Raw genomic sequence first — 26,892 nt, 5'->3', positions numbered from 1 at the left:
TCCGAATTGTACCTTACATGTTCCAAATGAGCATTTTTTAATATAATATTGTAAATATTGTAAAAAAAGTTTTGTAAAAAATCACCTGATGTAATATTATTTTCAATATTTTTATAAAGTATATTAAATTGTATAAACTATCTGCCTTAAAACAAAATGTTGCTTCCTCCGTTCTAACAGATGTAATATTATATTTATCAAATTATTATAATGTTTACTCTACACAAAATTTGCCTAAATATTTTCTACAAATAAACATTGTTTTATAGCTTAATTGTTTTTTTAATCTTATTTTAAAAAGCAAAAACTTTTTTTTTAAAAAATCAAATTTTGCAAGATATTGTGATAATTTCAAAATATATATTTTTTTTAAATATTGATAATTTTTTATTATTTTTTTATTACTGCTTTACCGTACATACGCGGAGACTAGACCTCTGTGCGCGTGCAAACCTCGAGCCCACTGCGTGATATCGCATGATTGGTCCATTTCACACCACGGCAAAAATCTTCACGACATGATAAAATACTATACAGTAGATCGATATTTATTGTCTTACAATTATTTATTTATTTTATGGCTGGCAAACGCAATAACCAGTACACCATGAGACCAACTAATCTCTAGTCAATTTCCTTTTGCTGCATTTTTACCTGAGAATACTTGATAAATTTAAATAATGACTTTGATAAAATTTTCATTAAAATCTCTTTTGTTAAGTTTTACTATATTATTTGAATCGGGCTGAGGTCCCGTAGCTAGTGTTGCGGACTCACGGATCAGAGGTCTGAGGTTCGAACCCCATTCTACCCCAACTTGATTTCCATTTTCTAATAGTTATTTACAACTCGTTGCAAATGGTCATCAAAATTGAAGTATTTGGTAAAAAACAGTATGTTACGTTCTACCTAAAAAGTTTGTTTAAAAAAAAAGCAATTTTTTTTCAATATCAAAAATTACATAAATGATGGCTTTTACCTTCGGCTTCGCTTGGGTGGAATGTATGGATATAATTTTTTAAAAATGGTACATACACATCCAAAAAAATTCCATGATGCTCTTTTCCGTCCCATACCCCGCCTGCCCACTATCTTTCAATCCATAGTAAGTTCACGAAAGGCATACTTCTTACTGCGGAATATGTTACCAAAGTATGAGGCTTTTCTTTTTTTGACAGTGGTCAGTAACTCCCTCTCTTTGTTCATAATGCTTAAAAGCGCTTCACCGGAGACACGATCAGTTTATGAGATTCGAAAAATTCTTCTGCATTACCCAATAGTTGCGTAAAACCTAAAAGAAATTCAAAACTAGTACTTGCAGACTTATGGCGAAATTTTTTATGTAGTAGCAACACAAAGATAGATTTCGTAAAATGAAATGTCAAATGTCAAGATAAATGTTTCTATGGAACGCAATGTCAAAATAATATAATTGACAAGTCCATGTTGTTAATTTTCACGTGTTCGCGTCGTTGCAGGTCTTTAAAAATTGTGTGAATTTATATGTATTAAAATGGATTTTATTATAGATAATGTTGGTGATGAAGACCTTATCGATAAAGATGAGGTCATAGGAGAAGTCAATGATAACCAGTTCGAAAATGGTATGCTTACTTTTGAGGTTATGTTGAAATGTCGCAAAATCAACCTCGGATTATTAGATCTTATTGAAATACTTAACGATGTCTTCTGCTCAAGTCATATTTTGTTACTTTTTTACAGCTAGCGAAGAAACCATCGAAAAAATACTCAGTCGAGTCAAAATATCCCACGAAGAAATAATTGCAAGTGATAAAAAGCATTTGGAATTGTTGAAAAAGACCACGGCCCACAGAACAGATTCTGCTATCGATAGTTTCTATTCCGAGATGGGATGGACGGAGGGCGTTGGACCTAAAGGCAAGCGCAAGAAAAACAAAAAATTGTATCAGTTTGATAACATCGACATGGACACGGGGAAATTTAAAATGAAGTCGGCCGTGGTCGAAGTTGAAAAGGAAATGAAGAACTCAGTTCTCACCCCGGGGATAGAAAAGGAATTCTCGATCCCGGAATACGACATGAGTGAAAACAGGAAAAAAGCCATTCGAAAGGTAAGAACAATTATTTATTTATTGAACTTTTTGTACATAATGTTATTTGTATATTGGCAGGATTATTCCCAAATGGTAATTTCTTCCAACCAACCAATAAAATAATATTTTAGTTTTATAATTCAAATTATATAACATATTCAATAGAAAATAAAGATTAAAAAGCTAAAGATATATAAAAATAGAAATAAACGTATTTGTTTATAAATTACCTTAAATCAAAACTATTACTTAATAGGAAAAAGGAAAAAAGAGGAAAGGAGGAGAGAACATCCTTCATCATCATTTTCATTTGCGATATTATTATTATTATTATGGATAACTTATATAGCGCCATTTTCGTAATAAAACACCTCAAGGGCGCTTTACATAGTGATTCTATTGTTAAATAAATTTAATTGAAGCTTTTAAATTTGCAATTTAATTAAAACCATTTATTTTGTTGTCACATGCTACGGATTTATTCAAATGATTTAGAGAACAAGTGGGTTTTAAGTTTTTTCCGAAACATCACTTCACTTTCACAGCCTCACACCTCTGCTGGGAGAGCATTCCATGCCATAGGGCCTGCGACCGCAAATGCGCGTTCACTAAATTTAGTGCGCTGTTTGCGTAGAGGTATAATAACTTTTCCTCTTGCCGTAGACGTAGCTATTGTATCGATGTTCAAATAATTGTTTTATTTTGTAGGCTGAAAGAGCAAAGACGAAAGGTCCATCTTGGTTCAATATGCCGGCCCCTGAAATCACCGAGGAATTGAAGAATGACCTGCAAATCCTGAAGATGAGATCCGTGCTTGATCCCAAGCATTTCTACAAGAAGAATGATATGGAAGTTTTACCTAAATATTTTCAGGTATGATAATCACGTACATTTTATTTCTTTTGTTCTTTGTGGTAGTTTTTAATTTTTTTATTGTCTTTTATTCAGGAAACATTCAGTACAATTACATAGTTTTAATTTTGTATACCAGTGATGTTTCCATTTTATATTACATGCTAAGGTTATCAATCAATTATTTTTATTTTTCAAGTTCAATATTAGATTGAGTTCAAGGGGAAAAAACATATAAAGTTCTCTCCTCTACACATTTTAAATTACTTTTTTATTTACGCACCAACACAAACACAGCCTCACACATTGATTCACACACATTTATATACACTCGAATACAAACGCCGCACACATACAATTTTATAAACTCTTTTCTCTTATATTATGTTTTATTAGATTAACAGAGGTTTTTTTTAAAAAAAAATTTTAATTAGTTAATATATTTCTACTTATTTTTTATGCAAATAGCTGTAAAAATCTCAAATAAATAAAAATAAATGTATGAATGTACTTAGTTAAAAAATTACAATCAAAGTGAAAAAGTTATGTTAACAGTTTCTAGTTAGTATTTACATAAATGAAAATAATATTAAAATGAAAAAAAAAACTTGCTAAAAGTAATTAAAATAAATAAGAATAAAAAAACATGCTCTAATGCAAAAAAAAAACATTTTCAGAAATGAAAAATATAAATACACATACCTATTTTAATGGATTCACAAATGAACAGATAAGAAGCAACTATAAAAGACAATAAATTTAAATTAGTTTTAAAAACATCTAATAAATGTAAGCAAAGCAATATATTATTTTTAAAGGCATTTCCAAAAGTAATTCAAATTTGTTTAAAAATATAAATGCAGCAGAGAAAAAAGAAAGAATAACAGTATTTCAAGTAGGTAATCTTTAAAATTTGAAATGGCAATATTAAGAGAATATTTTAAATTAAAGAAGATTGAAGATCATAAGCCCTGAAAATGCCTAGACTTACATGTTTTCTTCTCAAAATGTTTTCCCTCTCTGTTGCAACAAATGTTGATCTAAATAACTCCCCAGGGAGGAAATTCAGCCTGTCGACTAAGATTTGGACATACTCAAAACAGTGTTAAATATAAATAGATTAATCATAAAAATCCGTTCTAATTGTTATATCTTTCCAAGGTTGGTACAGTTATGGATTCCGCCTTGGACCATCCAAATGAGCGTGTTACGAGAAAAGATCGCAAGAGGACTATTGTCGATGAGTTGTTAGCAGACGCCGAGTTTAATAGATACAATAAAAGGAAGTACTCTGAGATTATCGAGGAGAAGAGAAAGACCACCTACAAGACGTATATTAAGGACAAACGAATGAAGAGCAAGCAGGAGTTTAAAAAGAATAAACGAGAAAATAAACAGAAGAAGAAAACATAATTCTAACTTTGTTATTAGACTAATAAATATTATAAAACAACTTATTTGTTTCATTAAAATTTTTGCTCTGTAATGATTAATATTATTTAATTTCAAGCTAGCAGCTTGAAGCTGATATTCTTAAATATATTTTAACGAAAGTTAGTTCAACTTTTCCAAAACAAATCTAGTCCATTTTTGAACCTATTGAGACTACATATTGAGATCAGCTCTTGTGGCAGCTTATTCCAACCATCAACAACCCAATTGCTCAGGAAGTGCTTCCATGGATTTAGATTGAATCTTGATTTTTCCAACCTGAGACTGGCCTCGAAGACAAGCATCTTGTTTAAGCTCAAACACGGGGCCAAATTTAGGGAGCTATAGTGACTGTTGTGTATCAGGTCACCCCTTTCTCGCCGTTCCTGGAGCGTCGTGAGGCCGAGAGTTTCCAGTCTCTCCACATATGGAAGCCGTTTTAGGCTCGGTGACAACTTTGTAACTCGTCTCTGTACTCTTTCCAACAACTTGATATCCTTAACAGAATAAGGATTCCATATTTACGTCAAGGATGTTATACAATGTTGGTTATACAATTTAACTGCAGAATTAAGCTGGATTATGACACGTCTTGCAGCTAAAGAGCGCATAAACGATGAGGAAGTTCAGTGGTTTTAAAAATATATATATATTTTTTTTAGAGGAGTGTAGTTCGCGAACGACCCGTTTGTACTAACAAGGTCGGAAACATCGAACTAGAGACACATTTCTCACATCTCGGTCAGTTAGTTCGCAAACGAAAAAAGCGCCGAACTAAATATGTCTTCGTGTCATTTGGATCTCTAGTTCATTTTGTTCATTCATTGACTGAGATTGTGTCCGTTCCCTGTCTCTGTGGTTAGTAGGTAGATAAGGTACCTACATAAACGCTATGGATCTGTACACGGATGGCCAAAGGGAGGTGGAGGGGAGAGTGGGGAGACACGTTTCTCACATCTCGGACAGTTAGTTTGCGAACGAAAAGAGCGCCGAACTAAATTTATTTATTTATTTATTATTTTATGTTATATATAAAACTTAAAAAAAAAAAATGAATACCTCACTGGGCACAACCCGTGTCGAGGCATTCATTTACATGATTTAATATATGATACTTATAGTGTCAGTAAAAATATATTTAAAATACAGTGTAGTAAAAATATATTTAAAATACATTTAAAATATCACATATTTTCATTTAAATCCACACAGATACATATATAATAGTAAGAGAGAAAAAAAAAATTAAAAGAGAAAACAACATTATATTATTAGTACAGCTCGCACATTTAACTACTGCGCAGACATTAGGTCAAGTAACAAGCTACTGTCAGCTCCCGGTGGCCCAACATCCGCACAAATGCCAAATATACGAGTATATGACATATATTCATAGAGACACTGTGTGGATACAAATACGAAACACGAAATGCAAAAATAATTATACATTAACAAGTTTACTGCTTTGGTGGGGTGACCATTTCAAGACAGTCCTCGGGACCCAAATCAAGTAGCCATTTTTTAACAAATATTTTCAATTGCTCAAGATTTTTATCTGATTTTGTGGCAAATGGTATATTGTTATATATTCTTGGTCCAAGGTATAAATGCATAAAATAGCTAAGTAGAATAAAAGCAATAAAAAAAAAGACTGGAATATAAGCAAATTATTTCACAATAAAAGTCAATCCACCCTATGTTTTTTTTTTATGTTTTAATTTTGCTGTGGTGTGAAAATGTATTTGACCTATAAATATATTTGAATTGGATATTTATCACAAACTATTATCGGCGTGAAAAATAAGTACATCAAACTAAACTAAAATTGCATCAACTGAAGAAATATTCCACAATTCACAACTTATGACACCAAAAAAATTATATGCTAAAACAATACACACTTACAGATTCAAAAACTGCTCTTACTCAAATGAAAGACATAACTCCTACAATACATTTAATACAAATAATATAATCACTAGATCCTCAACACAAAGACAACTTAAACAAATATAAACTAATACCAGTTTCGGACAAAAGGATTTGAGTATTATTCAATTAAAATCTATAACCTACTTCCACTGTCTACTAAAACAATTAGTTATGAGAAAATGTTCAAAAAGACTATAAAAAAATGGATAGTGGAGCTAGGTAGAAGTAAAATGGATTGTCTCATTCGCCCAAACCAATCTTGAATCAACTGCTACACAAGTGTATAGCTTATATTAGGTTTTGTTTTGTTTTATTGTATTTTTCGTTATTTTCATTGTGCATTTTGTAATATAAATAATATAGATATACATAAATAAATTATAAACATAAATACGTAGTGTTTAAAACTGTCTGAATATTTTTGTTAATTATCTCTGTTTATTAAGTTAGTCTTCTTTGTTTATTCTCAAATATAAAAATATTTCAATAAAAAGTATATTGTTCTCGGCATGGGTAACCCATTAATTTTATTAATTATTGTTTGTAAGAGAAAAAATACAAATAGATAAATAAAACACACAAAAAAAATGTTTTTCCAGTGGGGAATGCGTTGTTAATTAAATTATACATTATTTCCCCATTCCTATTATCTAATATATTTCAAAATCCAAAATAAGGGCCCAATTTTCTGGCATGCAACCATCGCGCGTCGGCGATATTCCTGAGCGATATTCCATGTTTCTAAAATAATAGTACATCAATGACATCTGTGGACAATCACTGTTACTGTTCTAGTGTGTTAACGATTACATTAAGAAGATTCTTACTTTACCGACTTATGTCTCGCTCGCCTAAGATAAAGTTTTGTTTGTAATGTGAACTTTTTTAGTTTGCTGCCAGAATTTTTTCTGGTGTGTCGGGTAGCGGTGCGTATTTCGGGAAACATCGCTGTGTTGTTTTCAATTAAAATAGTGAATTATCGTGTACTTGTCAAGGGGTAATACGTTTAGTTTTGACATTACTGAGTATAGAAAAACTGGAAAAACTGCTTTCTGTCAAACAAGGTGAGTGTTTTTTTGTTGTATCAAAATAAATTCTTTGTTGTCCCTTGCCCCGCGCATTATTTACTATATTGTGTCATTGTTATTTTAGTTAATTCTGCAGAAACTGATATTAACCGCCAAGAATAGTATTTAAATACATTATTTCTACTAATCAGACACGTTTTATGTTACATTTACAATCACTGCGAAAGTTTTATTTCTCGCTTTTGTGTTGTGATTTGTGATTGCAACAAGTAGTGACGAAGTGACATTTTTGAGCAATCATTATTTACATCAGCTGTTTGTTCCTTGCTACGTTACGTGAATATTAAATGAATATTTATAATATAAACACAAATACTTACATAATTACGATAAAACACGCGACGATTAACTTAATTCATTGAATGTTTGCAGATATGGATGTTATTAGATGCATTTTATAATTATGTTGCAACTTTGAAACCACCCGAGTAAACTGTTTTCTCAATATACAAAAGTGTATAAAATCACTACTAAACCTTTTTTTTCCGTAGGGTTAGGTAGAGAGGATAAAACGCCACTCATTTAGTTAGTAAAAACATTTTTGCAGAAATTACATGCTAAATCAAGTAATATAAATCTGTGAAAATGTCTTTATTTCATATTTCTTTTAATTACCCACCTACATATTTTTTAAATAGGTACCTATTCACATACAAATACACGGGATAAAAGTGTTTTCTACGACCGCGATAGCGTTTGGAATATCACCCCTGGGGTGCTATTCTGAACCACTCACGCGGCACGAGAAAACAGTTTATCTCGTGTATTTTTTAATGTAAATACGCGAGATAATACGGCCGCGAGAGCGTTTGGAATACCAGTCCTGTAGCTCAATCACAAATAACTATCGACGTTCTTAAAAACATGCTAAGCATTTGAGCGATCACAATGAACAATAATGAACATGCTTAAGTTATCGCAGTCATAAGTCAACGCGTGTGTAATCTCTAAGTCAACGTTCGTGTCGGCTTGTTTTTTGTTTTTCTCGTAAATAAATACAGTTCATTCGCGAAAAACGTCGTTTGCTATAAAAAATAATACAATATATTGCATTTACATTGCATGCATATTACAATTACCATGGCGACTGCTTTTATTCACTTTTGGCTTGCCGACTGCCGCGCCGGCTAAATGCAATAAAAAGCGTGATAAATAATGAAAAAAATATCAGTTTTGGAATACTTTCCATATTTACACCGGTGAAATTCAAATATGTGATTGCGTAGCAGGATTATACGTCGCGAAACGTAAATATTTTGGCATTTAATATTAGGTGCTCACGGATGTTCCACTGTGATCACGAATACGATAAACAATCATGGTGAGAAATTATCACGTCGCTTATTTGCACGTCGATAGTTATTTGTGATTGAGCTACTGGGGTGCTATTCTGAACCCCTCTCGCGGCCGTAGAAAACACTTCATCTCGTGTATTTTGTATGTTTTTCTATGTATGCGTTTGGAATATCCCTGGCTGGCATCATCTCAACTTCTCACATAGTACTAAAAATTTGGTCCAAAAAAGTTTGAAGCCAAATAATTATTTCCTTTTCGTCTAAATGTCCTGACGCATGAAAAAAACAAATTTTGACGAATATACTGTAAATGTGTAAATGTAATGCGTTACTGGTTCTGACTGTAGTCTGATAAAATGTATGGGAATGAAATCCTATAAAATCATGTTTTTAAACAATTCTGTAAATGATAATGAAATAAAAACATTAATTTTTAAGGTATTTCTGAAAAAAAAAAGCTTTAGGTGAAACACGGTCTGATTTTTCTTCGTACAAACGTATTCCGTATTTTCTCCATGGATATTTACCATTTGCGTGGTGGGTGCAGACGGGCCGGGGAGATTTCATGCGTATATGTGTATGTACTTCTTCCTTGGGAGATTACAATACGAGTAGGTAGGTATTATAGATAAGGCTTGAAAATATTCAGAAAACATTTTTGAGACATCTCAATTGGAGATCCAGATTTACGAACCTTACATACCCCGTTCCAAGCTAGGCATACCCCGTTCCAAGCTAGGCAATTACATTTTAATATATTATAATAGTTAACAAATTTATATAGAGCACAGACAAAACTTATTCGGATACACATTTTGATTCATATACATACAGTCATACACATATATATACACACATATATATATATACACATATATACACATGTACATACACACACACGTACATACACCCATGCGCATACACATACATACATTCATAAAAACATAGGCAATTTATTTATGCGAACCTTCATGGTTGTCATCTATAAATATATATTTTTAAAATTATTCCTTATTTTTTATATTTTATTTTTGACATCCAGTAAGATTCTCCAATCCGTAGCATGCATCAACTTTTCTGACTCCCTACGACCAATATCATGAAAGAGCGAGGTCAACACCTTCCGTAACTTGACAACGCTCCCGTCTTTCCACGATTCTGGCAAAAGGTTATGGACCTTTTTTGCCCACGTAATAGTGTTGTCTCGATGCCGGAACAGTGTTGACCCCTTCACTTAGTATCACATCCCTATTAGAGTATCTTGTATTATGGTTGTGGTTGACGCAATAATAATAATTAACCATAATCTATTTTTAGCGGTCTTATGTTATCCACGCTTCGAGTTTCGAATATATGTTTTTTTTTAAAACGAAATATGCACATATTTCATATCGCCTTATCTGTAATATAGCAGCTCACAACGTTATCATTGATAACTAGCAGTCGCAAAAAGCAATTTCGCTGATAATGGAAAAACGGTCACCATTTGTCACCCAAGCTGCATATAAAATTAGAAATCATCATCTTCTCTCTAGAGGTGGTAAAAAAATTGTAACTGCTGTTTTAAAACAGTTACCCTTCCGAAACACCTTAAACAGATTAAATCGTTTTAAAAAACAAAAACTAAATCACCAAACGCAGAAGTAAATAAAAAATATATATTTCGGTTAAGCTAGGGTTTCCTAGGACAGCGGTGCCCGTATTTTAACGGCCGTAGTGAACGGTGATGCAGTGGACAGCCATCGTAAAGGTGATCAGAGAGTGGTTTCCTAGGAAAACGGTGTTAAATGGTGTTGATAACACCGTTTTCCTAGAAAACCACACCTAGTCACCTTTACGACGGCTGTCCACTGCATCACAGTTCACTACGGCCGTTAAAATACGGGCACCGCTGTCCTAGGAAACCCTAGCTTTAGGGCGAAGAATTCAACGCCCCGCCGCACTCCCTTACCGCGCTTCGCCGTAACTTAAAATCTTTATCCATAATTTAATTTAAACTTTTGTTTATTCAGAAAAACAACAGCAATACAAAAAAATATACACATTATAAAAAAAAAACATAAAATAAAGCCAAATCAGTTTTCCACATAAATACAATTATAAAAATCCAGTTCAGTTAGATATAATTCATAGAAGTACATGTGTGCGAGTTTTTTTTTGTGTGAGGATGCGTGTGTAAAAAAGTGGAGCGTGGTTTTGGTAGGTATGTGAATATGTGTGTGATTGTATATGAGTGTGAGGGTAGGTTTAGGGACAGGGTAAGTGTGTGTGATATGAGTGAATAGAAACATATTTTTTTTCATATGATAATTTTTTAATTTTGGTTTTAAAAGTGAGTTTACTGCAGTTAAATATGTATATTTTATTGAAAAATAAATTATAATTACGCGTCAAGCGAATCAGAGGAGAGTTCTGTGCATAGTTGGTGCGAACTGTAGGTACATGGAAAAGAGATAGATTCGTGTGACGGGTGCGGTAGCCAGGTATATTAAGGGCCAACTCAGAAACCAGAACAGGACTATCAAGACGTCCATTAAGAATATCATGTAAAATCCCCATATCTAATACCAAACGACGATCCTCAAGACTAAGTATATTATGTTTATGACAAGAAGTTTTATAGTTAAGGTTCGTAAATCTAGATCTCCGATTGAGATGTCTCAAAAATGTTTTCTGAATATTTTCAAGCCTTATCTGTAATACCTACCTACTCGTATTGTAATCTCCCAAGGAAGAAGTACATACACATATACGCATGAAATGCCTTTGTGGGATTTTTGTTTACTATTTTTACTTTTAATATGTCTTTCATTGCTTTCATTGCTATGTAATTATGCTTTATTTTTTTAATACTCTGTTTTACCTCTTATGCTTATTGTAAAAAAACAAAAAAAAATAGTTAAAAAGCAGCCAATAACAGGTCATAGGCCATGTAAATGCTTAGACTTCCATATTCCCTTCTTAAAAATATTTTTCCTCTCTCTTGCAACAACACCATCGTGGTGTAATAATGGTCAGCGCTTTTGCCTACCATGAAAGAAGCCGGTTCGATTTCCGGCATGGTTTTTATTTTTTTATTATATTTTTGTTTTTTTTTACAATATATATTTTATTTATTTTTATTTTATTTTATTTTATTTAGAAAACATACAGTCATACAAAATCAGTATTAAAAACAACAATTTTTTAACATAAAAAGACCAATTAAGTTTTCATAAATTAAAAAGATATAAACATTAAATGTGACAAAAAATAAAAAATAAATAAGAATTTTAAGTGAAAAAAAGATAATTGTTGACATTTGCGTTTTCCATGGAGGTAATAAATTAAAATAAATAAAAATACCGAATGTACACTCCGAGCCATCCACGCACACACATGAACGCACATATAAAACATACACAAACATATACATTACATGCGGCACATATGCATAGCATAAACCACTCAAGATGTACATTCAGCAACTATCCCAAATAATCGACCCCATGAAGAAATTTTCTGTACAAATGCAACGTGCAGTTAAAAATGTCTACATCAATACTGAGTCCGTTATAATTTCTACAGGTGCGTCTAATGAATGAATTCGAGGTATAATTGTTTTTACAAGTTGGTACATAAAAAAGGGAATTTAATCTAGTATAGCGAAGAGGACAACGGAAACCAATATTTTGTAAAAGATACGGCGAATCAACTATGTTATTGAGAATTTTGAAAAGAAAAATTAAATCATATCTAAGGCGCCTTTTTTGTAGTGATTCTATATTAAAATTGATCAAAGATGCGCCGTAATCATTTTCAATGTTACCAAAACGATATTCCAGGCTCCTTATAAATTTCTTTTGAATGTTTTCAATTTGATTAATATATACATTATATTGAGGGGACCATACTAATGAAGCGAATTCGAGTTGACTTCGCACATAAGTATAGTAAAGAAGTTTTAATGTATTTGGTGATGAGAATGGCTTGGAGATTCGTAAGATAAACCCTAGAAGTCTGTACGCCTTATCTACTATTGTGTTTATGTGATCTCTAAATAAAAGCTTATCATCCATCAGTACACCCAAATCTCTCGCTTTCATTGAACGATTGACAATTTTCCCAGATAGTTTGTAGTCAAATAGTATACTTTTTTTCTTTCGAGTAAATGACATGACAAGACATTTATCAGAATTCAATAATAACTGATTGTCCTTGCAATAGCAACAGATTCTATCTAAGTCAGCTTGAAGAACTTCGCAATCATTTATTGAAGACACAATTTTAAATACTTTATTGTCATCAGCGTATAGCAAAAAATTTGAGTTTTGAATGCATAAACTTATATCATTGATATAAATAATAAAAAATAAGGGTCCAAGATGCGAACCTTGAGGGACACCTGATGGGATTGGTTTAAATGATGAATTAAATCCCTTGAGTGAGACCGATTGACTGCGGTTACTAATGTAGGAACATATCCAACGATACAGATTCCCCCGTATACCAATGTTCCAAAGCTTGCGAAGTAAGACCGAATGACTTATTTTATCGAAAGCCTTTGAATAATCCGTATATAAAACGTCTACCTGAAAACCTGCATCCATTGCATTCAAAACAATATCGGTAAATTCACAAAGATTTGATTCAACTGACCGTTTCTTATAGAATCCATGTTGATTGGGATTGATATGTGGTTTTATAACATCGAAGAGCTGATCGGTTACTATATTTTCAAGGATTTTACTAAAAATGGGAAGAAGAGAAATGGGTCGATAATTTACTACAAGACTCTTATTTCCTTTTTTATGCACAGGTGTAATATTTGCCTTTTTCCATATTTCAGGAAACGTGCCTTCCTTTATTGATAATTGAAAAAGATAAGTAAGAGGAATATAAGAGTTAAAACAGAGTATTCAAAAATAAAGGATACATAAATATGTATCCTTACCTCTGTTATGTATAAATACATTTAACTTTTTAATAAAGATACCAGTCTCGATGATGTCGCGAAAGCGATGAAACCGGTCACTGGATATTCCAAATTTGTGGATTAAAGTATCACTCGTGTTTTGTTTATATAATAAATTACAATGAACTTCCATCAAGAATTTTCACTTACAAACTTGAATGTTTCAAATGTTGAATTTAAGTAGGTACCTCGGAACTTTTAAATTTGTTGCAACAGAGAGGGGAAACATTTTTGAGAAGGGAATATGGGCATATAGGCATTTACAGGGCTTATGATCTGTAATTGGCTGGTTTAAGTGGCCACATTCTCAAAAATGTTTTCCCTCTCTGTTGCAACAAATTTAAATATGAACAATTCCCTGGGGAGGAAATCCAGCCAGTCTGCAAGTATTTGGACATACTCAAACATTGTTGACCTAGGAACTTGGAATGTCAGTTAATATTATTTTGGTATTTCCAAAAATCCAGTAAAAAGAGAAAAATGGGAAGAAATTATAAGGAATATTAGGAAATAATCTGATTGGGATCCATAAAAAGCGACTGTATGTAAACTTTAAAAAACAAACTTTTTTAAACACAAAAAAACAATATCCTTGCACCGTTCACTATGTTCCTGGCACTCACCCTCCTTTCAATATATTTCTGTCTTTCCATCCCTAGTAAACATACTTCCCAGATACACAAATTCTTCTACCGGATTCAGAATATCTCCGTTCACATTTAGTTAAAATTTAATCTCTTTCAAAAATCGTCATTTTCGATTTATCAACATTCATTTCGGAAATAGCGCTGTTTAAGCCATCCATAGTAAGAATAATATGAAGGTAGAATTGGCAGAAATGGTATTTGTGTTTTTGATCGTCCTTAATCTACGTGGCGCCGGGTAGTCGTCCTCAGACGCCGGCGTCGGTGTACAAGAGGATGGGAGCGTCGGCATCGCGACGCCCGCCCTGCCGTGCGGCCAAATAGCGTTTGTTCGTGTCAGGCCGACATGGCAGCCATTATTTAAATAAAATCAAAACTTATTATTGATCTAGCTTTGATGCAACATCGTCATTATTCCCTTTCCGCACCTAATGGTGCATAGGACACTGCATTGGTACACCAATCGCGGCGTATCTTAATCATTTTTGTTACGTAAGGTAAGATGATCAGTCTTACGCTTCAGGTACCAGACCAGGGACTATGAAATATTCCAGTGGGAAAAGACCCTTTTAAATAAATATTTCATATCAACTTTAATAATAAGGAATATTTTTAAGTTTATTTTTTCTTTTCCTTTTTGAATTAATATTTTTAAAATACCATATAATATTTTACAGAATATTTTATTTTCTCTTATGTTACACAAAAATATTTTAACTGTCTAAATAATAAATATTATAGGAGCAAAAATTCATTAACGTTTTCATGTATACCCACAAACCGGCCATGCCTTTGTGGGATTTTTTCGTTCACTATTTTTACTATTAATATGTATTTCATTGCTATGTAATTATCCTTTATTTTTGAATACTCTGTTCTAACTCTTATGTATATTGTAAAAAAAAAAACAAAAAAATAATAAAAAAATAAAAACCATGCCGGAAATCGAACCGGCTTCTTGCATGGTAGGCAAAAGCGCTGACCATTACACCACGATGGCGTTGTTGCAAGAGAGAGGAAAAATATTTTTGAGAAGGGAATATGGAAGTCTAAGCATTTACATGGCCTGTCATTGGCTGCTTTTTAAATTTTTTTATTCTTTTTTTTTTTTTTTATACAATAAGCATAAGAGGTAAAACAGAGTATTACAAAAAGAAAGCATAATTACATAGCAATGAAAGACATATTAATAGTAAAAATAGTAAACAAATAAATCCCACAAAGGCATGGCCTGTTCGTGGGTATACAAGAAAATGTTAATGAATTTTTGCTTCTATAATAAATAATGGACCGTTATAATATTTTTGTGTAACATAAGAAATAAAAAATAAAATATTCTGTAAAAATTATATGTTTTTTTAAAACAGTAATTAAAAAAGGAAATAAAAATATTTAAAAAAAATCAAAAATATTTCTTATTATTAAAAGGCAACAAAATATATCATAGAAAAAACGAGTTCATATCTTTAGTTTGAATCCAGGATAGTGCGTGTTTTTTAAAAGAAGGAAAATTTTGAAAGTTTGGAATCAATGAAATATTATCAGTAAAAAAAGAATTAAAAAAATTTGGGCCAATAAAATATGCATGTCTCTGTGCGAGCCTTTAAGTGGCCACTTTACACACTGTGTAAAATTCATCATCCTGTCTATGTTTCAACATCCACATTTCCTTAACTCTTCCATCTGTTGACTTTTGTGACGTAAAAGAGTTGAAACCTTTATCACGTGGGTGAGATTCATCCGGCTGAACCAATTCACCTACTAGGCAAGCCTGAAAACATTTTTTTTAATATTTATACTTCTTCTTTTACCAGTATTCAATAGATAACAAAGATATGTGTTTTGGTAATTGTGGCCTATGATATAGAGACATTTCATTTTATTTTATTTATTTAGAATACAAACAGATGTACAGGTTAAATTAATATTTAAAAAAAAACATATAAAATGTATTCATAGTAGGGCCTGCCATCCAATTATATGTATTCACTAAATAATACTGTAATAAAGCGTCGACGGCTTAAAGTTTGAACCATATAAATAATAAATATACTTTATAAGAACTGAAAGATTTAAGAATGGGAGCAAAAATGAATGGTATAACTGTTAACTGTCTTCTGTATGCGGATGATGCCGTGCTTCTTGCTAGCAGCAAAGAAGACCTTCAATTCTTAGTAACAAAAGTCTACGAGGTATGCAAGAAAAGCGATTTGCTTATGAATGTTGATAAATCGAAAGTGATGGTTTTTGAAAGGGATGAAAATATAACTAAATGTGAGATCAGCGTGAACGGAGATATTCTGAATCAGGTAGAAGAATTTGTGTACCTGGGAAGTATGTTTACTAGGGACGGAAAGGCCGATAAAGATATTGAAAGGAGGGTGAGTGCCGGGAACAGGGTGAACGGTGCACTAAAATCTACTTTGGCAAACAAATGTTTATCGCAGGAGGCTAAACAAGCAGTTCACAACGGAGTTCTAGTTCCAACTCTAATGTATGGGAGCGAAGTATGGAATTGGAAAAATAATGATGAAAGTAGGTTGAATGCTGTCGAAATGCGATCCCTCAGGCGAATGTGTGGTAAAACGATGTATGATAGGTGCACAAATGTCGAGATCCGTGAAGTGTGTAAGGCTGAGACATGCATTGTTGACAGAATTAAGAAAGGGGTGCTGCGTTGGTTTGGACATGTAGAGCGAATGGACAGCGAAAGAACGACTAAAAGGATCTACGATGCAAATGTTGATGGATGCAGAAAACGAGGAAGACCGAGAAAGACATGGCACGATCAAGTCCATCAAATACTTGAAGATGGACATGTCAAAAGTAGGAATAATCGGCGTGCGTGCATAAGAAGATGTATGAATGTAGAGCAAGCGAGGTCTGTATGCCAAGATAGAGTGTTATGGCGTTCTATCCTCTCTGCCTACCCCTACGGGGAAACGGCGTGATGGTTTGTTGTTGTTGTTGTTGTTAAATATGGACAAAACAAGGAGATAGTGGAAAGTAAAAGAAGGCAATTGATAAGGACTGGTAAAGGATGATGGAAGGAAAGTAAGAGTGGAAAATTGCATTTGATTGAATGATTTAATGAATTATGAATGAAGAGCATAAATCAAGCCTATTAGTTCTCTTCTGTACATATTGTATGGAGTGTTAAATATATAAAGACTATTAAATTTTTGTTAAATGTTTCACATATACGAGGGATCGTAGAATGTTTCCGATGATTAGTTTTAATTTTACGAATATAGAAAATATCAGAGAGTCTAGTTGGCCTGGAGGGGACACGGTAAGCAAGTAGATTAATTAGTTCCGGGGAATCGAATTTATTATTTACAATTTTGTAAAGCAGGATCTGATCAAACAAATCTCTTCTGCGTGCTAATGAATCAAGGTTATAAAATTTTAACGAAGCTAAATAATTTGGAAAATGCAAATGAAATTTGTATTCTAGTTTTTTCAGGAATTTTTAATTAACACAAACATTTTTTTTACATTTACATTTTTACATTTTTTTTGCACCACAACAGAGCAGAGCACAGAGCACCCAGGCTTGAGAAAAATCACATTTTATTTTTTTTGTTTTCACCGGGAATCGAACCCGGAACCTTCCGTGCGTGAGTCAAGCGTCTTGACCACTACTCCACGAAGGCCGCCACATAAAGCACAAAGGAACGCGGATCTACGTAGAATACAATTCAGCATATTCGGCTGTGTAACTAACAGTGTTGCACATTTAACATCCGTCTACATAAAAGCAAAGTCTTTCAGTACATTAACTTCGTCATACCATGGAGACATAAAGAACAAAGGAACGCGGCCTATAAAGAGACCACAGGGCGTGGTAACGTCAGTCAGCCCAAAGAGTCAGCCCGCCGCTACGCTACGCTCGTACTACAGTTCGGTATCCCCTATGTAAAAAATACGCATGAAATATCAACCCCGTGACGTCTGTCGATCTCCTACTAGCTAAGGGTAGGAGCTCTAACCCTCAACAACCATCTAAATCCTACAAATATGGCTGTTGGTTTTTCCTGGGAAAATATGCTTGGAATTTTCCAGACTAACCTCCCTTAGCATCTCCGAATGCCCTCTGAGGGTCATTCCAATGTGATTATTATTAAGGAGAGATTTTCTATTTACTTACACCGTTAAACCAAGGGAATAAAATCATAATAACGTTTTTTAGCTTCTACTTAATCGTCCATTTGCTTAAAATAATTATTATTTTCTTACCATCAGATTTGAAGAACGTTTTTAAAAACAAAAAAAAAGTTTATGATTTTTTTAACTGTTTTTGCAATGCACAGAGGTTCTTTGTTTCAGGTCCCGACTAGTTAGGAATTTCCTGTGTTGTGCAGGATCTTTTTAATTACACTTGTTTTTTCATTAAAGGATGCTAAAACAATGAAGAAGTTCATACCTACGGGAAATTGATTACGAAAAATGTATTTGAAAACAGTATTGAAAAAAATAATTACGATTAAGTTGACAGACATTGGAAGTACGGAATCAGAAAAATTAATAAAAATAGTATTTTAAATACTACGAAATTCCATTTAATCATTAATAAATCGTTTTTTTTATTTTTTTTTATAGTAATGTAAACTATATATATATTAACATTTTTTTAAGTTTGTCCCAATTTTTGTAAACAAGGACTGGATTCAACTCCCTGTTAACATTAACATATTACAACCAAAGTGAAGAATGTTTTAGAGAAGGTAATCCAATGACAGGTCATAAGCCCTGTAGATGCCTAGACTTCTATATTACCTTCTCTAAAATGCTCTTCATTTCTGTTGTAATACGTTAATATATAAATTAGCAGTTAGCAATTAGCAGTTCACAATGGAGTCCTTAATTATAGTCCTTAAAATTTTGCTTGATTAGAATGACAGTTGTCAGCAAAAGTGAGGAAATAACTTTGTAGTAACGTCTAAGGAGTGATTTATATTGACACACGAAAAATCATTCGTATCTGGCATGTTAATTTATTTTTTTAATACAATGCTTGACATATAAATCAATATACTTATATAAAATCAGCTTTAAAACTAAAAAAAACTAAAATAAACCCAATTATTAACGATATTCTTACAAGGTTACGTCATTTTGCAAAAATGTTAGAGATGAGACAAATTGATCAACGTAAATCGATCGAATAAAAAAAAATTCGTTTGTTGTAATTCATGAAAAAAAGTATTTAATGTCTTATTTTTTAGTAAAGAATTGTCTTGAACACACTATAAATAGGCTTGTTTTTGCGTTTTTATATCAATTTTCGGAAACGGAGTCTCATGTTTGCATGAAAAAACTGAAAAAAATCGATTTGATCGGTACATGATTAGTTTGACAGCTGTCATTTTAATCAAGCTGTATTTTAAGGACTATAGTAACTATGGGCACGTTTTTGTGTCACTGATTTTTTAAAAATATTTTACTCTATACAGCGCGTCTATGTATTATATGTCAACGGAGTCCATAAATGCGATCACTTATGCATAATGAAAAGGTAGAGGAACTATTGATTCCACTGCAGAATGCAGCTTGGCAAGCATTCAAAAATGTTACTCACAGTTTCTAGATAAGTCGGAATGTTCGAATATCGTGCAGTTAAGAATGGAGAATCTATTAAAATGTTTTTTATTATTTTTTTATTAATATAATTATACATTTTTACAGCTTTAACATTAAAATTTTCATATTTTTACGAAAACTAAAATCCCACCAAGCCACTTTCTGTAGGTTGTTGGTGGAGATTATTTTTATACTGACTTATATATACGCCCAATGGGCATTTTTAAGGACATATTTATCCATAGAAAATTATTATAAAGGAAAGTAAAAAGACACAATGGTATATAGTCGACTTGGTGGGAGTGGAAGTGGGAGAGAGGTGTTTATAATCGAATTTGATTCAGTGATCTTTTGAAAGAAGACAGCCCGTTTTCAAAGAAATCAAGACTGGTATGTTTGTTGGCAGATCTAAGAATTCTGGGCATAGGGGAATGAACACCATAGTTAGTTCTATGGTTATCGGTATGAAAGAGTAAGTTTTGTCTGAGGTTTCTAGTTGGGATATTTAATTTTATTATTGCTATGTCAGTAGTTCAGGCGCATCAAAGATTGAGGCAACGCCTGAATATATAAATAATAATTCAGTTAGATGAATCTCACCTGCATAAATAAAGGTTTCAGCTCTTTAACTTCACAAACATCAACAGATGAAAGAATTGAAGGAATATAGATGTTCAAATATAGGCAGAATGGTGAATGTTACACAGTGTGTAAAGTGGCCACTTAAACCAGCCATCGACAGGTCATAAGCCCTGTAGATGCCTAGACTTCTATATTACCTTTTCTTAAAGGTTGTACCTAGTTAGGCAGACTAGACATGATCCAGAGAAATCTATTACCCAAGTGTTTATGTTGTAGATAAAGTTATTGTTATTTTTGTTAATAAACTTTGATTATTATTATTATTATTTATCAACATTCATAGGCAAATCGCTTTTCGGTGTTTTATTCTCGTATAAAATAGCTTCTTGCGATAATTTATAAAGTTACATAATTGTTCCCTTTTATGGGTTTGTAGGGCACTATATTAGCGTAGTTTTAAATAGTACTAATTTCGTTCTAGTATAGCATGTCCTTGGTACGCTTGCCAACCCACATATTCGTGTATTGATTTTACGAAACTTTACATAAGATTTTCGGTAAAGCTGACATTAGTTGCTTGATATTATTCTTGCTCTACTTTTTATTTTCCTTTTGAATTATTGGCATCACAAACTTTGAACGGAACTGAAATTTGAGGGTTGGCGACTGTCATCATCAGAAAATCTACGCACATTTAGCCATCTGAGTACCGGTCACCGCTTCCGTCAGTCATCTAGTTGAGGCTGTAGTCTGGTAAAGCGCACGCAAAATGAGGAAATCATACGATTTTACCATTTTAAATGAATGTTTTTTTTTAATCGCGCAATAATAAAAAAAATAAAAAAACATAAATAAGATTTTAAAATAAATTCTGTTAAAAATATACTTAAAACTTTTATGTGACTAAAATATTATTCAACAATATTTTGAGTTTGTCCAAATTTTTGTAGACAAGGACTGGATTCAACTCCCTGGGGAGCTGTTTATATTAACTTATTAAATATAAACAGCTCCCCGGGGAGTTGAATCCAGTCCTTGTCTACAAAAATTTGGACAAACTCAAAATATTGTTGATAAATCCACCTGGTCCATGAAGAAGTATAGAAATTGAAAAAATAACATTTTCAGGCGTTGCCTAGTATGTAGGTGAAATAATTCAATTAGATGAGTCTCACCCGCATAAATAAAGGTTTCAGCTCTTTAACTTTACAACCATCAACATATGAAAGAATTGAAGGAATATAGATGTTCAAACATGGGCAGAATGGTGAATGTTACACAGTGTGTAAAGTGGCCACTTAAACCAGCCAATGACAGGTCACAAGCCTTGTAAATGCCTAGACTTCTATATTCCCTTCTCAATAATGTTTTCCCTCTCTGTTGCAATAAATTTAAATATGAATAACTCCCTAGGGAGGAAATCCAGCCAGCCTGCAAGCATTTGAACATACTCAAACATTGTTCTATTATAGTGTGTTTAGGACAATTATTCACCAAAAATAAGACATTTATACATTTTTCATGAACAACATCAAATTAATAATTTTTTTATTCGATCAATTTACATTGATCAATTTGTTCCATCTCTAACGTTTTGGAAAATGATGTAACCTTGTAAGAACGTCGTTAATAATTCGGTTTATTTAAGTTTTTTTTTTGTTTTAAATCTGATTTTTTATATTTATGTTGATTTATATGTCAAGCATTGTATTCAAAAAATAAATTAACATGCCAGATACGAACGATTTTTCGTATGTCAATATAAATCACTCCTTAGACGTTACTACAAAGTTATTTCCTCACTTTTGCTGACAACTGTCATTCTAATCAAGCTATATTTTAAGGACTATAATTTAAGTCAGCAAATCACAAATTCAGTCTAGTTTTTATGTGAGTCAATAAATGGCAATACATTAACCAATTATCCGAATGGACAACAGCTTGCCCACCACATACCGCACACCGCATCTGAGGACATATGTCTCCTTGGCGGTGCCCACATACACGGAAAATTTGCTTGTTGTCAAACGAGAAAAGCTGCCCGAAGTAGCTCTCTGAAATCTGGTAGCCTTAGCATCTTTGTGTTGAAAGAAAGTAATCCAGATGTACATATTATGTATGTACTTCATTGGATTGAGAAGAGAGGGAAGTGAATTCTTCACTGACTGGGATTAAATTGATTGGCCATGATCAATTCGCCGAAATGATTAGAAAACTTTTTAAAAGCCTCGAAATTCATTTTAGAAGCCACCAGATCTGTATATCCGACAGGACCTATAACAGGGCCACGGATAGTAGCGAGAAGCTCCATTCGGTAATCATAAAGAAGGGGAAAGGGACAAGACCACAGGATGTGTTCAGAAGATTGGTTAGGATATCCGCAGCAGCACGAAGGGGAGTCAATAATATTAAAAACAAATAATTTTTGATTAAATTTACCATGACCTGATAAAAACTGCGTAGTCTAGTGATCGGGGATAACCCAAGAAGATTCTAAGCGCTGACGGATTTAAAGAAAAAAAAGAAAATTAACCCTCCCTGAAGGGGAAGATTCCCATCGCGATTGCCAAGCATTAAGAAGAGCATTTAAAGTCATTTATTTTTTATTCGATTGAGACATTCCGAATGGACAACAGTCCAACATCTCTAATTGTTCTCATTTTAATTTTTTAAGCAGTCTCGTAGGCATTTTTTTGGGCTATTGTTTTTTTCTGATAATACCCCGTTGTAATTCGCGTATAGTCCGGCGTGGGTAAAAACAGCAGAGTCAAATGCGTTTATTAGCATGCCCTCGAGATTCTCGCCTTACCAAATTTCTCACGCTGCGTTACCTGTGTTACTAGTGGCATTAAGATTAATCCGAATCATGACGTCACCTATATTACTGCCTTGGATTGAGTTTTGTGTAGTAAATAGTGACTTGTATCATTCATTAGCACAGAATAGCATAGAGCTCTATTCCTAGTTCGGTACCTTGACGAGCCCCAAAACTCCAATTCTCATCAATATAAAAGAAAACTATACTTCTGCCAGTTAGTATCTGCGGTTGATTTTTTCAGCGTGATACAACTTTTATCATCATCATTCCTTTTCCGCACCTAATGGTGCATAGGGCACTGCATTGGTAAACCAATCGCAGCGTATCTTGATCATTTTTGGTTACATGAAGGTAAGATGATCAGTCTTACGCTTCAGGTACCAGTCCAGGGAAACAAAAAAAGCAGAAATAATTTAGTACATAATTACATACAAATAATTCAATTCAATTCAATCGGATCGGGTTGCGGTCCTGTGGCTAGTGTCTCGGACCCACGGACCAAAGTTCCGTGGTTCGAATCCCACTTTACCCCAACTTGATTCCATTTTCTAATAGAGAGTTATTTACAACTCGTTGAAAATGGCCCTCAAAATTAAATATTTGGTTAAATCATAAAAACGCAAATATTTCTTTCCTATAAAAAAAAACATTTATTTTAAATATAACATATACATTACAAACATATATTCAATACGTACATATTATAAAAAAGAAAAAAAAATACACGAAAGAGACTCATGTCAAAGTAGTAGGAGAATCCTGCCCCGGAAAACCCCTTCGGATACATGGAACAGATCAATATCCAGAGCGATGTTGTTCAGCATAGCGGTAGCCCTTCCAACAGGCATAACCATAGGCAGGTTGGTCCTGAATATCGGAATATGAAACAATCTATGCTGACGCTGTCTTAGGTAATTATCAGGAACATACAAACCAATGCTCATCATAATATCAGAAATATCGATCATACAATCGATAAAAATGTGTAGTCAAATACACATTCCTTCTAGTCTCTAAACTGTTGTAGCCAAGCATACCCTGGAGAAACTCGGTCGGGTAGAGCCGAGGATAATACCCGCACTCTCATGTAGAGATATCTCAGAAACTTCTTTTGGATATTCTCTATCATAAGAGAGTACTTCAGTTCATTTGGCCCCCGAATCATCGAGCCACTTTCGAGTCAACTTCGCACCAAGGAGTTGTAAAGAGTTCTCAGTACGCGGGTATTTTCGAAAACCCTGGCAGTACGCAGAACAAATCCTAACATCTTCAATGCATTACCACTGATTGTCTCTATGTGTTCATGAAATGTCAGGGTGCTCACAAATCTAACGCCCAGATCCTTAACATTCGATGTTCGTATCAGATTCTGGTCATTCCTTTTGTAGCGAAAAAATGACATATAATGACTATAGTAACACAGAAACAAGGTAGGATTACATTGTTCTCGTATGCTTGGGAGCCATCTGGCGCGTATTGCTTCTACGCATATTATGGCAGAATTGCATTGCTCTCGTGTGTGTCCAGGCGTCACGACACCTATTTAAATAGATATTTCATGTCAACCATGTCGGGAATCGAACCCGAGACCTCTTGCATGGTAGGCAAAACGCGCTGACCTCTACACCACGAGGCCGACAAAATCATTTTGAAAGTGAAAGATGAAAACAAAATTTAATCCAATTGATCATTATATTGATGTAAAGCTCCAGGGCTGGTATCCCAAACGCTCTCGCGGCCGTATTATCTCGTGTATTTACCTACAAAATACACGAGAAAAACTCTTTTTTCGTGCCGCGAGAGTGGTTCAGAATAGCATCCCTGCTGGCAGTACTGTATCTTTTTTTGATAATTTGGTATTCTGAACCATTCATACTATTACATTGTTCAAGGGTAACGAATCGCAATTATAGAGTGTTAGCAAACCGCATTAAATGAAAAAAATATGTGTTTAGCTTTAACAACGAGGAAGTCCAGTGCTACGGGAAATTGGAAATTTTTCATACGCGCATTTTTTCATATTTCATGACATTTTGACATCATGTAATTTTCTGAAGGTGATTATCATAGTTTTTTTATTTGAAAACAGCCTAGCTGCTTCAAGCAGAACATAGCATTGACCTTCCTGAACTTGATAACAATTTTTTAATTTTTTTTTATTGTGGACTGGCTGCTTTCTGCATAACTACGTTCAGTTGGACCTCATCATCTCAGGGGGTAACACAGATCTTAGGATCTCTTAAAAGATGGAGAAGAAGTATAAAACCTCTGAACTTCCTCCATATAAGGATTCTCTCGTCCATATTCTTGTTTTTAGTACAGTTTTTCATAAACCTTACAAATTTTTTGACGTAGCTTCTCTGGAGTTAAAGTACCATTCCAAATATTATGTATACAGGGTGTTCTTTTTACATTTTTTGATCCTCATTAATTTTAACTTGTTAAAAAAAGTGATATTTCCCTCTTCTTAATTAATTTAACTTTGACCTGAACATGGTCGATATATTGTCACTTCAGTTCATTTTTGCCCAACAGACCACTGAGACAAATTGAGTTTGAGTTTACAGGAGTTCTAAGAAAGTCCAAAAAAAATATTGAAAAAAAAATATTTAAGGGGTTTTTTAAACGAATTTTGTCTTAAGTTGTGGTCATTATTTATGTCTTTTTTGTAAAAAAAAACTTTAAATCTCATTTCAGCGGATTCATGTTTTGATCTGTTGGATAAAAACTAACTGAAGCGACAGTATATACAGGTGTTCTTTATACCCTGTCACATCCGAAACCACGATGATCAGTATGGGTAAGAAGACTAAAAAATATATTTAGAATGAAGAAAATATAAAAAAAAACAAATGGTTACTGACTTCTGCAGGGGAGAAGCGAGGGGGGCGAGGCCGCGCGGTTGACAGCGTATCAGACTTCCCCCTCCCCCTCCTCATTTCTCCCCTGCAGAAGTAAGCAACCAGTTGTTTTTATTTGATATTTTATTTTTGTAAATTTTATTCGTTCTAAAAAAATATTATAATGTGCCAAAATCTCTTCTTGCTCATACTGATCATCGTGGTTTCGGATGTGACAGGGTTTAAAGAACACCCTGTATACATATTTACTAGTTTAAGGAATATTTTAAGAATCATCGTCATCATCATTCCCTTTCCGCACCGAATGGTGCATAGGGCACTGCATTTGTACACCAGCGTATCTTGATTTAATAAAAAAATACGTGAAGGTAAGATGTTCAATCTTACGCCCCAGGTGCCAGTCCAGGGACTGAAATATTATAGTGTAAAAACACAATTTAAAAATAAATATTTCATGTCAACCATGCCGGGAATCGGACCCGAGACCTCTTGCATGGTAAGCTAATGTGCTGACCATTATATGCCGATAAAATGATTTAAGAATCAATAATTTAAAAATAGCTCACTACTTAATTGTACAATATTTATTACAATATGGTATTGTTGGATGGGGTGGTGCATACGCCAATATATTAAACTCCCTTTATATAATACAAAGATTAATTATCAAAGTGATTTTAAAGAATCCCTCAACACTCGATACAGAAACCTTTATAAATTATATGGAGTAGACACTATTTGCAAAATAAAGTGATTTATACAACAATGTTTGAGTAT

At 33.3% G+C, this 26,892-nt stretch overlaps 1 protein-coding gene and 2 long non-coding RNA genes across 3 annotated transcripts in view; 2 read left to right on the top strand and 1 right to left on the bottom strand.

Moving 5' to 3' along the window:
* Positions 1-26,892, bottom strand: part of LOC148278498 (uncharacterized) — an 81,262-nt gene that overhangs the window by 18,345 nt on the left and 36,025 nt on the right. The gene's annotated exons all lie outside the window — the stretch shown is intronic.
* Positions 1,400-4,380, top strand: LOC148278500 (deoxynucleotidyltransferase terminal-interacting protein 2). The gene is made up of 4 exons (XM_088231294.1): positions 1,400-1,604; positions 1,723-2,093; positions 2,784-2,948; positions 4,089-4,380. Exons 1-4 carry the CDS (start codon positions 1,514-1,516, stop codon positions 4,338-4,340), a joined length of 879 nt encoding a protein of 292 aa, XP_088087420.1. The 5' UTR covers positions 1,400-1,513; the 3' UTR covers positions 4,341-4,380.
* LOC148278499 (uncharacterized) overlaps positions 7,180-26,892 on the top strand; it is a 54,352-nt gene continuing 34,639 nt past the window's right edge. Inside the window, exon 1 of the long non-coding RNA XR_015823174.1 lies at positions 7,180-7,354. This is a non-coding gene — a long non-coding RNA (uncharacterized LOC148278499). The remainder of the gene's footprint in view (positions 7,355-26,892) is intronic.

This window comes from Micrasema longulum, unplaced genomic scaffold, assembly GCF_059751315.1.
Source record: "Micrasema longulum isolate JH-2025_06_02 unplaced genomic scaffold, ASM5975131v1 h1tg000870l, whole genome shotgun sequence".
Taxonomy (NCBI): domain Eukaryota; kingdom Metazoa; phylum Arthropoda; class Insecta; order Trichoptera; family Brachycentridae; genus Micrasema; species Micrasema longulum.
The sequence above is the reverse complement of the archived record's forward strand: the minus strand, read 5'-3'. Positions and strand labels throughout refer to the sequence as shown.

Excerpts from the sequence above, each read along its gene's own strand:
- LOC148278500 (XM_088231294.1), top strand. The coding sequence starts at position 1,514 with ATGGATTTTATTATAGATAATGTTGGTGATGAAGACCTTATCGATAAA. Across the intron at positions 2,094-2,783 it reads GGAAAAAAGCCATTCGAAAG|GCTGAAAGAGCAAAGACGAA; the intron begins GTAAGAACAATT and ends TTTATTTTGTAG. Across the intron at positions 2,949-4,088 it reads TTTTACCTAAATATTTTCAG|GTTGGTACAGTTATGGATTC; the intron begins GTATGATAATCA and ends TATCTTTCCAAG.